This window comes from Adiantum capillus-veneris, chromosome 11 (assembly GCF_014529385.1).
Source record: "Adiantum capillus-veneris isolate H3 chromosome 11, ASM1452938v2, whole genome shotgun sequence".
In the NCBI taxonomy this organism is placed as follows: Eukaryota; Viridiplantae; Streptophyta; class Polypodiopsida; order Polypodiales; family Pteridaceae; genus Adiantum; species Adiantum capillus-veneris.
The window spans coordinates 7,980,704-7,992,458 of NC_140941.1; the positions used below are offsets into that span (position 1 = coordinate 7,980,704).

Genomic DNA, 11,755 nt, shown 5'->3' on the forward strand with positions numbered 1-11,755 from the left:
CTCTCTCTTGAAATCATAGTCGTCCTCGACTATGAGGTAGAAGAGATAAAGCCTTAGTCATTAGTCAATCGTACTTAGCGGGTAGAGGATCCCTTTTTTACCCTACGACATCTTTCCAAGATGGATGACTAATCCATTTGGTGCTTGGGAGACATAGCTGCCGCAAGCATGCCTGCTCTTTAGTCCATTTCATTCTCCCAACGTAGAGTGACAAATTCTACTTGGTGTTTGAGAGACGTTGTCATCACAAACATGATTCTAAGCATGCATACTAGTTAAATTTGTGCACAATTAAAAAGAGGATTAGTCTTATAAGACAAAAACATGAGTCATTGAAAAGAGAGTTGTACATTTGCTTACTCTAATGTAGCATTGTAAGCATTGACAAGGTTCATACTATCCTTAAGTTGTACTCCTTGCATCCATTTAGCATCTTCAAAAGGATAATTTTTGAACTTGATAAGATACCGTCGGATTATCTTACCATGTCGTAGTACCTTGTCTTCATGCCTAACGACAGCTTCGGGTTGTAGCACCTCTTCTTGGTCTTCAACTTCGGGAGGGTCTTCAATAATTGGTTCAGTTGGTGGCTCTCCTTTGTAGGGCTTAAGTAGGCTTACATGAAAGGCATTGTGTATAAGCCAATGGTTGGGCAACTTGAGTTGATAAGCCGTCTCATTGATGGGCTTCAAGATTTGGAAAGGACCATAGTATCTTTTTGCTAGTTTAGCATAATACTTTTGATGGCCCGTAGGATTTTTGCCCGTCGTTTGCCTTAATCGAGCCTTAGGAAACTTGAGTAAGACCCAATCATTTTCTTTGAACATTAAGGCTCTTCTGTGCTTATCAGTAGCAGTTTTTTGCCTTTGTTGAGAGATGGCTATAGCCTCCCATGAGAATATTAATCAAATGAAAAGGAGGAAGATGTAAGAAGTACCACTAATCAAGAAAAGAACACAACAACCAGATCAAATTTCAAAATGTCAAGCTCAGAGATCTATGGAGGAAGCACAACAGCTCAGAGAAGAATGTCAAGCAAAGATAGCAGAAGAGAAAAAGCAGATGGAGGAGACTCAACAAGATGCACCTCTATCAAGAGATTATCATGTCGAGCTAGATAGAAATCTCAAGAAGCTTAAAGAGGAAAGACACTAGAAAGCATGAGAGGAAGTCTAGCTGGTCTGGTCCTCCCGTCAAAGGATCCACGACGTCCTAAAAAGGAAACATGAACAAAGGGTTGAGGAGGAGTCTAAGCGGCATAAAATAGATTTAGATTCTCCCATGGACTCTCCTCGTAGCCAGTAGTCCCATAACAAAGAATCTGTCAAAGATACATCTACCACAACAAAACATGAGTAGAAGATGGAGGAAAAGGAGCAAGTCTCTCCAAAGCGGACATCGCTTCCTCCTATGGATCAACATCAAGAGGAAATAAAAGCTCCATCAGAAAAGAAAGATCAAGACCGCACTGAGGAGGAGCAAAGACAACCCAAGGAGCAAAGCAAAGAATATCCTCCAAAGATTGATCAAATTGTTGAACCTCTCAGCAAAGAGAGAGACACAAGCAACAAGAGAGAGGTGCCACCTTTCACTCAAGAAGATGCGGTGGTGGCTAAAAGAATCCTTGCACAGTTTGATCTTACAGAGCACCTAGAGATGATCGAGCTACAATTTAGATGCCAAAAATTAATCTCACAGATGCAAGCCCAAGATGTTGAAGATGCCACGGTGGACACACAGAAAGCCAATCAAAAGATTAAACAACTCACAAGAGGAAAAGGAGCAACTCCAAGCCGCTTTAAAGAGAGAGAAAAACGAATTTGCACACATCTACTCAGATTTAGAGAAGCACATTGAAGCTAATTTAAAGATCCAGGTGCAGTAGCAAGCTTTAAAAGAGGCTCTGGAGGGGGAGAAGAAAAAGTACTCCAAGCTGTGCGAATCCAATGATGTAGTGAAGAACACCCTCTCCACACTCTTGTCTATTCAAGAAGTACCTGCACCGGCCTCTACATCACAAGCATCTACGACAATTGCTAAGAAATTCAATCTTTGAAGGCTGAACTTGAACAAGAGAAGTTGCAACGACAACTACTTATGGCCGATATGCTTGCAACTAACTCCCAAAGAGAACAAGAGATCAGAGAGCTTTAAGAGTAGTTGTCAATGAGTCGGTTTTTGACCGTTTGAAAAGCCTAGGTATAAATCTCATTAGGTTTAGTATGAATACACAATTGTAACATTATCTTTTGAGTTTTTGAAGAGCTTTTTGTATGTACGTTCAAGCAACTACTCAGCTACAACTTGTAACTCAATTTTATCTCGATCTAGTAACCCAAATTTGGTTCCAGAAATTGCATTGTGTTCCTTGTCTCAAGCTCTTTTTAATTAAGTATAAGCATTTCAAGTTTTATTGTGGTTCACAACTACATGTCTATGAATCTTATTTATAATTTTGAGTGTTGAATCATTGTTTTTTGGCATTTTGACCTTAGGAGAGTGTTATTAGACCGTAGGGCGACCTATATGGACTACTTTGTTGCAGTTTCATGACCTGGTACATGATGGATTGGGATTTTGATACCTTGTTAGATGACCACTAGACTTTTTAGACTTGTGCCCTTAGGCACAATATAGCTTCCCTTAAAGTTTTGTGGCAATCTGAGTTCATTTAGTCAACAAAATGGCATGATGACCTAGAGCAGCGAGATAAGACATAGGCATATTTTTCGATCAGAGAGTGGTGGTTTGCTTGTTGGGTTGATGTGTTTTTTTTTGTAGGTTCACTTCTTGAGGTTAACACCCTCAAAGAGTCTTCGTGTCCTATCTGAGTTACTTCCCCGAGTATTGATATAACACGTTAGTGCCAGATAGCTATGCTAGACGTCTGTCGCGGCTACTCGCTAACAGAGGGGTGACAAGGTTACTTTGGAAAATTTCTTCAGCTTTGCAAAGCAAAGTGCTTTGAAGGCCATCATGACACACAAGGCTTCTACCCCATGCCAAGGTACTTCTTTTACTTGGCAGCGCAAGGGCAATAGCAGACATGTTTGAGATATTTTGCAATAAGAGCATATAAGCTCACATTTTACGTATGGCAACATCGAATCGTCATGTATTCATGCCAATACAGATTGTGCAAGGCACTTATAGTATCGGCTCAAACTATTGAGGCCATCATTGTAGCCAAGGGCTTATCACTTCTTTTTTTTTGCATGCATGACGTGTAAGTAAGGTAAAATTGATTCCACCACATCATTGTTTACTCTTCCGCCATAACACTAGCTGCTCTATCAAGGATGAGGTAAGATCTTGTTTGTTGAAGTGGTTGCAGGGGTTACCATAGCTGTAACCTTTTACTCAATAACAATTGAGGTTGTTACATGCTTGTGTTTTGTTGCATATGATTATAATGGACGACACTTTAAATCATTGGATTTATGGACCCTAGTGTTTAGCAGAGGCATATGTAGAGCAGCATGCAATTTCATGAAATTGATAGCTTATGAAGCATTTTGCACCATACTTGCTGTATCTCTATGAGATTTAATGTGAATCTATCAACCACTATACGAGGTGATGGCTTGGTAGCGACAGATGGGCAGCTTGCAAGTGTTAATCCAGTGCTAGAGGATATGCTAAGAGTGTATTTTAGCTAGAAGCAATCCAATTGGAAAGATTACCTCTTTAATTTAGAGTTTGCTTATCATGATACAAAGCATGATGTAATTATGTTTAGTCCCTTCATGTTTATGTCGGGTTTCAACCTTATCACTAGTTATGGTAGGGTTGGCTAATGATAAGGAGTGGCAACAAGTCGGGGACTTACTCTATGGTGATAAGATTTGTCGCGACCAATCAAGTTCACGAAAAGTTGAAAAGAGGTATTTTTACATGTTCTAGCACATGTAAAAATTCTGAAAAATGATCATTCGTATAGTCACCTCTTAGTTATAGTAACTCGTTTAAAATATTCAAGCGAGTTATAAATAGGGTCTACACACTATTTTGAATATAAGCCGGTTACAGAAACGGTTGCAAAGGGAGGATGTTTTCTTGGTTTCCTTGAACGCCTACTGAACCGTGTATCGGTCAAATGAACGGTTGGACACATGAGGGGTGCCACTGTGGAGAACATTAGTGTTCTTATGAAGATATCACCATTTTTGTTTTCGAGGACAAAAATACTTCTTTAAGGAGGAAGTAATGTGAGGCCAAGGGCCAAGATACCCATTGCTCGACTAACATGGATGGTGAGATAGAGGCCTTTGCCTTTAACTCTCTCCGTTGCTCTGCCTTGCGTAAGCTCTCAATTTCCTTTTCCCTAGCTGCAATGATATATTATCGCTCAACCTCTTCCACTTCAGCAAGGCTTCTACCATCAGGTAATATAACCTTGGAGGGAAATAGCTCTAAAGAGTTAGGGAGTGCAGTGAATGGAGCATTCACATGCACACTCTCCAGGAGCATGGGGTCTACGTTGGTCATGAATGGTGAATTTACTTTCCCACCCCCTTCATTTACATCGCTAGCTCCATGTTCGGAGGGAGTGGCTCTACTCAAAGTCTCTTTCAAACAGCTAAAACACGCTCAGCCTGGACTGTGGGTCCATGGCATGCATGTCTTGGCTTGAATTATCGGCATCATGGGAAGCGAAGGTGTGATCGTATTGGTCAATGGGACGTCACCAACATCATATATGTTCTACGTATGGTCATGCCATCGCCGAAGCTCCGCTCCCCAACCGAGCTTCTTGCTACACCAAATCAGTCTCTCTCTCTCTCTCTCAAGTGTGGTAGATTGGTTATCCTAGTTTCCTCTGGAGTATTAGGTCTCGGGTTGAAGGCTCATCGGCAGATCTTTGAGCTCTCTTGGGATTGCTCCTACGATGTTTAAATTTCTAATCTCTTCTTCTCCTCCTCCTCCACCTACCAATATAAATCAAGCCTCTCCCCCCCCCCCCCTTCGAGCGAGGATCCCTTCAGCACATTCCGAGCGTGAACAATCTTTACTTTGGGCATGTAGGCTACAATCAAAATTTTCGTAAACCCTTGTATAACGTGGGAGATGCACACGCAAGTAATATGTACACCCAAAGTGATATATCATTTATTCGGTTCACACGATAAAAGGGGGGCTTAACGGGACACGAAGGACTGTGGTATGCCATTGAGTACGAGGCATGCTCACAATGTAGTAGAACTGGAGTACTTATCGCAAATGTGAAGGCTGAACGTTTGTGTGTCTAGTACCACCTACCGAGTGTGTGAATGCAGGCGGATGACATTTTTTGATCATCCTTATCAACAAACATACATCATGGGCCTCTTTAGGTAGATCTTTAAACATTGCTTTCGTGGCAGCATGGCACCTCGCTCTCTCTGTCTCTCTCTCTTTCTCTTCCTTCCTTCCTCTTTTTTTTTTTAATATTACTCTTTGGAATTTTTATTTTTCCCTGGGCTATATAGTAGTTTTCAATCATCTTCCAATAAACCGAGCAGTAGACTACTATTCTAGAGAGAGGAGAGAATGTGTTAAGAGGAGAGTTTCTTGCTTCTGCCTATGGCGCTCACGTGGCTCTTGATTCTCTCTCTCTCTCTCTCTCTCTCCCTCTCCCTCTCTCCCCCCCCCCCCCCCCCAGATTGCCACTGTGGATACTAGTCGACGAGATATAAGCAAGCTCTCGTTTCCTCTCTCTCTCTCTCTCTCAAACAGCCCACTTTCCAACATTTCAACTCTAGAAGTCCCCCAACTCCCATCATTTCGCAAGCCACACAACTTGACACAAGAAAGAGCTTTTATTTAGTCATCACACTCATCATCGTCTTCGTCGTTGGCTGAGAGAGAGAGAGAGAGAGCGAGAGAGAGCCTTTTGTTTCTTGCCCTGTACTCGACCTAACTGCTTCACTCGGTCTCTCCTGCTCTTTTTATCTCGCCTCCCCTGCGCATTTCCTTTCTTGGTAGACGAGGGTTGTTTTCTAGAGAGGTAAGCCAAAGCCCTCTCTCTCTCTCTCTCTCTCTCTCTCTCTCTCTCTCCACCTCTCCTTTGTCTCTTGTGAGAGCGCCCGCCTCCTTCCTGCCCTGCTTTTTCAGTTGCTTTTCTGGTGGTTGGGGTGTGGCCTTTCTAGAAGACGAAGGTCGCCCCTGCTTGCTTGTAGCCAGCATTCTCTGGTGAGGAGGTAGGGTGGGTCGTTTTGGAAGTTGAACCTCTGAAAGGTTAGTCGTAGCCAAATTGAAGCCTTTTTGGGCTTTGTCCTGCCATGGCTGGCTTGCTATGTGCATGACAGGGCCTGGGGTACCCTTGTATGCAGCTGAAAGTGCAGCTGTGGCCTGTTTTGCCTCCTTTTTAGCGACCAATTTGGCCTCTGCGGACAGTTTGGCAGACATTGTAGCTTTTTCCCTGTTTCCAAGGCCCTCGGCCCTCAATTCTGGGCTTTAGGGCCCTTTAGGAACTCAATTGTATGAGAGGCCTGCTGCCCCAGGGCAATTTGCAAGGGGGACTGGCCAAATTTAGCAGTTTACCCTACGCCAGGATGCAAAACACGTGGGAGGGGTTTTTAATTTTGGCCCTGGTGGGAATGCTCTCTGTCTAATTTGTTTTTGGTGGCCTAACAGGGAATGGCGACTGAAGTTCAGGAGCCGGCTAACGGAAATCTGAAGAAAGAGGAGGTAAATTTTCAAGTTCACCGCTTTTTTACTTTGCTACAGCTTATACCTGTCAGTCCTTTTTTGGAAATGCGCTAAATTTGTTAGATTTGGAGTGAAAAAGCGTTGGCGTTGCGCTGTGCAGGCAGAGCCCTTGGGAGAGCTCAGAGGGAAGGAAGACTTGAAGCAGGCACCTGCGGATCTGTGCCATGCTGGGTGAGTTCTTGCCAATTTCTGCCACCCCTCAATTTTTTTTTTTTGGTTTAAACCCCTCCAAAAGTAGAAGGACCGTTTTTTCTGTTCTCCTGAGGCAGAAAAAATCTCCAAATATTACCAGATCTGCTTTTTCCTGCACAAAAGCTTTTCATTTTCCGTCCAATTTCAAGTGCTTTTCCCATATTTAACTCATTTTTTCTGGCCTTGTTCTTTGGTTTGGTAGGGATGTGAACGGCTGCGAGCCTGTTGCAGAAAAGGTGGGTTAGTTATCGCTGACGCTGTTTTGTCACGTTTTCTGCCGGGATGACGCGTGCTTGTCAACCGGTTGACGTGGCTTTTTTTACGTTTTTGCACATTTAAAAGGGACGTGTGCTTTGTCTTTGGTGAAGCATGTGTGTGATTTTTATTTTTTTTTTGGTTCAAAGAAAGAAACCAGTTTTCCACCCACACCAAACCACGGCCAAGAATTTTAGAGTCCCTTGAAGGCAACATGTGGATGTGAGTGTGTATGTGTGCGTGTGCGTGTGCGTGCGTTCACACATGTAGTGGACGGCGTGCCCGTCCATTCTGCAATCAAAATTATATTATAAGTAGACTTACATGATGTGTCAGCATTCTTGAAGTTGCTATATGATAAAAATGCTTGTGAAAATGGAGATAAGGCTCTTGCACATGCACTTTACGTTTCTTTGTGACTTATATGGAGCCATTCTTGGTGTAGGAGGAGCCACTGAAGAAGGTACCCACTCCCAACAAGCAAAAAGGTATTGTTCTCGATGGTGTAGATGAAGAGGGTGCCACTGAGCCTCAAGATGGCAATGACTACTCTAGTGAGGAGGAGGAAGGAGATGGAGAAGGGGAGGAAGATGCCAGGGAGGGAGATAGTGAACCATATGAGGAAGAGAATGATGAGGAGTATGCAGATGATGGGGAGGATGATGACGGTGATGATGATGAGTCACAACCTCCTCCCAAGCGAAGAAAGTGAAATGCCTTGAAAATGCTAAGGCCACTTCTTTGGATTTGGACGTGAATTGCAATGCCTACAAACTAATGGCATGGGTTCAATTGTCTAGTTTCTTTCTTGTAAGTTATGGCCTAGCAAACGTTCGGGGCACCGCTATCCTCACAGTAAGATGTGGGATGAAGTTAATTGTGTGTTACCATTTTGTTGTGTACTAAAAATATATGGGCCAATCTTCCAATGTCATTACTCCGCGTGCCAATGTCATTTAGTGTTATTAATATTTGGAGGTTGTCCTTCATTTTGGTTGGTCTTTGCTTTGATGTGCATGTATATGTGGGTGTGCTATACAAAGTTAATCCATGCAAGTATTGGAATTGTATGGAGGATGAAATAAATGGCCTCTACCTCTACCTTGTTAGGGGGAAGGAAGCGTCATTTATGGTGGTGGTGGTGGTGGTGGTGGTGGTGGCCTATGGAGGATAAGGGTTCCTTTCAAAGTTCTTGCTTAGAAAATCTCTGGTCTTTTCAAGTGCAATGGAGATTTTTAGCCAAGTTACTTCTACGTTAGGTGTCCAAATCAAGAGAAAGGTGTAAAAGTTAATGAATGTTCTAGAAGAGTCCTAATCCCTAGACTAGATAGGGTAAAGTAATCAACTTTATTGCAACTTCATATCACGGAAAGTATTGAGCTCTCTTAACTTTACTAAGCTTGCTCTCTGTTTGTTTTGATTGGCACATGCTACAATTGCTACTTCTTTATTCTAGCATGTGCTTAGAATTGCTACTTCTTTATTGTTTGTTGTATTATGTGCTTAAACTCATATTGACACAATGGGAGTTTTTTGGAGGGAGAGATTAAAATGATCCATTGAAGCATGTGACCTAAGTGCTTTCTCAAATTTAGCAATTCTGTCTTGTGGAAATAATCATTGTGCAATTTTTCAGCTCATTATGGAAGAGCTCTTTGCCCCTGCTATTCTTGCAGGATTGTCTTTTACATCGATAACATGTCTCGTATGAGTGGAACTCTTGCCGCCTTGGGCAGTAATAGAATGAAGATAGTATGTACAGGAGCCATGCGTTGGTAGTGCCGTGCGTTGCTTCCTTCCGCCTGATGTGAATAATAGGCTTTCCTAGTTGGCGACCAAGGATTGGCTATAGGTGCGCTGCAATTTTTTGCCGCCGCGGGATGTGAACCTGGCCTATGTTGCATGAGATGCTGTAGTTGTGAGTTGTCATTAATTATTTTTCTTTTTCAAATTGGATTGCATGTGAACATCTTGAGCTGTTTTAAGACTATTTATTTAGGGCATTAGAACATAGGTGCAAATGCACAAGAAGTGGCGATGAGATGTGTAAGGCTTTTGCCAAAGGAGGAGCAAATCAGGTGAAATCTCATACTCAAAGAGCTTCGGACACACTATCATATAGCAACAAAAAGAACACATTACTTGTTTCAAAGCACACAACCAGCAAGAGTCCAAACTAGTAAGTGGGAGAATACTCGACACAGCAAGTTTCTTATTGACAGATCGATGGGATCTAGAGACAAATGTGGATGGACTGATGCATTTAAGCACTTGAAATTTTGCAAGTCTCAAAATAGCAAAAGCAAATCTTATCGTCTAGACTCTAGCAACTCGCAGCATTATCTAGGAACCCCACACCCATACACAACAATTCATTGCCCATCGTCTCTGCAACAAATCTCTCTGCAAGGTCATTCGAGATAAATAAATGCCATCATAAATCTGGAATCCTGGTTGTCATCACCTTCTTTAATTGTTAAAAATGTCAAAAGCGCGTGTATGTGAACAGTGAGCCCATGGAGGATGTATAAGGCTATTAGCTAGCGAAGCCCGACTCATCCAATCATTCAGAGTCATCAATTGTGTCCAATCCTGGAAGAGTATAGGGAGTGCGCCGGCTGCGTATTGCACTAATTAACCACACAACAGGGAAGGAATTGATCCTGCAGATTGTCGAGATGCTCCAAGGCTTCTAATATGTCATGAGTGAGCAAGGGCACCAAAGATGCCAATTAAGGTGCCGCATACAGGGTGCGCTGCAGAATATTAGGATTCTCATCAATGACTGTGTTGCGCCCACGAACTTGCTGAGCAAATTGGCTGAGACCTGCCATCACACAAAAAACTGCAACCCCAGTTGCTCACATTAATGTCAAAAATGTGAGAGGCTGCCAAGTGAGTTGGTTGAGCATGCACGAGACGGTCCACCCTGGCCCTACCCATGTTAAACATACCTTGTAATAAGGGCAGCCCAAGAAAGGTGTTCCACATTGGAGGCTCTTTGAGAACAAACTTGAAATTCTAAACCAAACCATTGCTTGTACATTTTGAAGGTGTATGGAAAGGTCCTTGGCTAACCTTTCCCTGGAATCCAAGCGACTCATGGCGAACCGGCGGATGTCGAGAGCCACGGGGAGTGTGGATTGCAGGGAAAGGTCAGCCAATGATCTTTCCTGACCATCAATTGTTGGGAGGAGGGGGCCACAGTGGCTCAGGTGATCACTACACTACGTGGAGGCTTTGATCGGTGGATGCCAGGAGCCATGGGAAGCGTGGATTGCAGGGAAAGGTCAGCCAATGACCTTTCCTACCGTCAATTCGGAAGGAGGGGACTGCAGTGGCTCAGGTGATCACTGCACTATGTGGACGTTTTGACTCATGCAAACGTTGCCATTAACCATTTGAATGCTGACGTGGAGGTTCTCCTCTCTTGCAAAGGTCGCCATCAACCATTTTGAGCAAACGTTGCCATTAACCATTTGAATGTTCTCCTCTCATGCAAACGTTGCCATTAACCATTTGAAGGTTCTCCTCTCATGCAAACGTTGCCATTAACCATTTGAATGTCGACATGGAGGTTGAGGCAACACTCAACCTATAGAAGTCACGCTGCCTTCCTTCGGCTTGCGGCTCGCACATACCATCAACAAATCAACAAATCTACATGCATACATGGAGGGGCATGATAGCGCCAACACACACACACACACACACACACACACACACACACACACACACACACACAAAGCATACAATATACGCACAGGTGTAGCTTCTTCCCTCATTTACTCGTGGAGAGAACGAAATAGGAAATCGACAGACATATCTTTTTTTTTTTTTTTTTGAGAGAGAGAGAGAGAGAGAGAATATTGAGATTCAGAGCGCTCTCTCTCTCTCTCTCTCTCCCCCCTCCTCTTTTCGGCTTCACACTACTCACACTATAAGCTGAGGCAACCCACAAAAGCCATGCTGCCAGGCTTCAGTCTGCGTATCTCTACGAGAGAGAGAGAGAGAGAGAGAGAGAGCTCTTTGCTGGTTGCGGCAACACTCAACCTATAGAAGTCACGCTACCTTCCTTCGGCTTGCGGCTCCCAGATACCATATCACCATCAACAAATCTACCTGCAAGCGCGGAGGGACATGCAAATCTGTTTTGCTGATAGTGCCAAAACACAAACACACACACACACACACACACACACACAACATGCAATATCTACGCACATGTGTACATTCTTCCCTCATTTACTTGTGGAGGGAGAGAGAGAGAGAGAGAGAGAATCTCCTTGGATTCTGCTCCCAATTTCTTTTTCACAATGTGTATCTCCGCACGCAAATCTACCCTCCCCTTTAAGTGCCACGGGGTCCCAAAGCATGGGATCAATGGCCCCAATTGAAAGGCGGGATGGCGATCGATCTGGATCGTTGATCGATTAAAATCTAAACTCGGGGTCCCGAGTTTAGATTTCGAAAAACTAATCTCGGGAGGTCAGCTTAATCTCGGGACGCCTCGCTTTCCCAGCCAGGTTTTGAACCCTCGTCATCAGCTTGGGGGGCACACGCCTTGACCAACATACCCACGTGTGCCTCGTTGAAATAGATGTGATTTCATATCTAT

At 43.5% G+C, this 11,755-nt stretch overlaps 1 protein-coding gene across 4 annotated transcripts; it reads left to right on the forward strand.

Moving 5' to 3' along the window:
- The first annotated feature begins 5,712 nt into the window (after positions 1–5,712).
- Positions 5,713–8,071, forward strand: LOC147446857 (uncharacterized). Of its 4 annotated transcripts, none has more exons than XM_086522811.1 (5): positions 5,713–5,986; positions 6,616–6,669; positions 6,791–6,861; positions 7,085–7,118; positions 7,583–8,071. In XM_086522811.1, the coding sequence occupies exons 2-5, from the start codon at positions 6,619–6,621 to the stop codon at positions 7,847–7,849; spliced, it is 423 nt and encodes a 140-aa protein (XP_086378937.1). In that variant the 5' UTR covers positions 5,713–5,986; positions 6,616–6,618; the 3' UTR covers positions 7,850–8,071. The 4 variants fall into 4 exon arrangements, with proteins under 4 accessions (XP_086378937.1, XP_086378938.1, XP_086378939.1 ...); XM_086522812.1 differs by lacking the exon at positions 5,713–5,986 and adding an exon at positions 6,070–6,171; XM_086522813.1 differs by lacking the exon at positions 5,713–5,986 and adding an exon at positions 6,087–6,179.
- Positions 8,072–11,755: the final 3,684 nt, after the last annotated feature.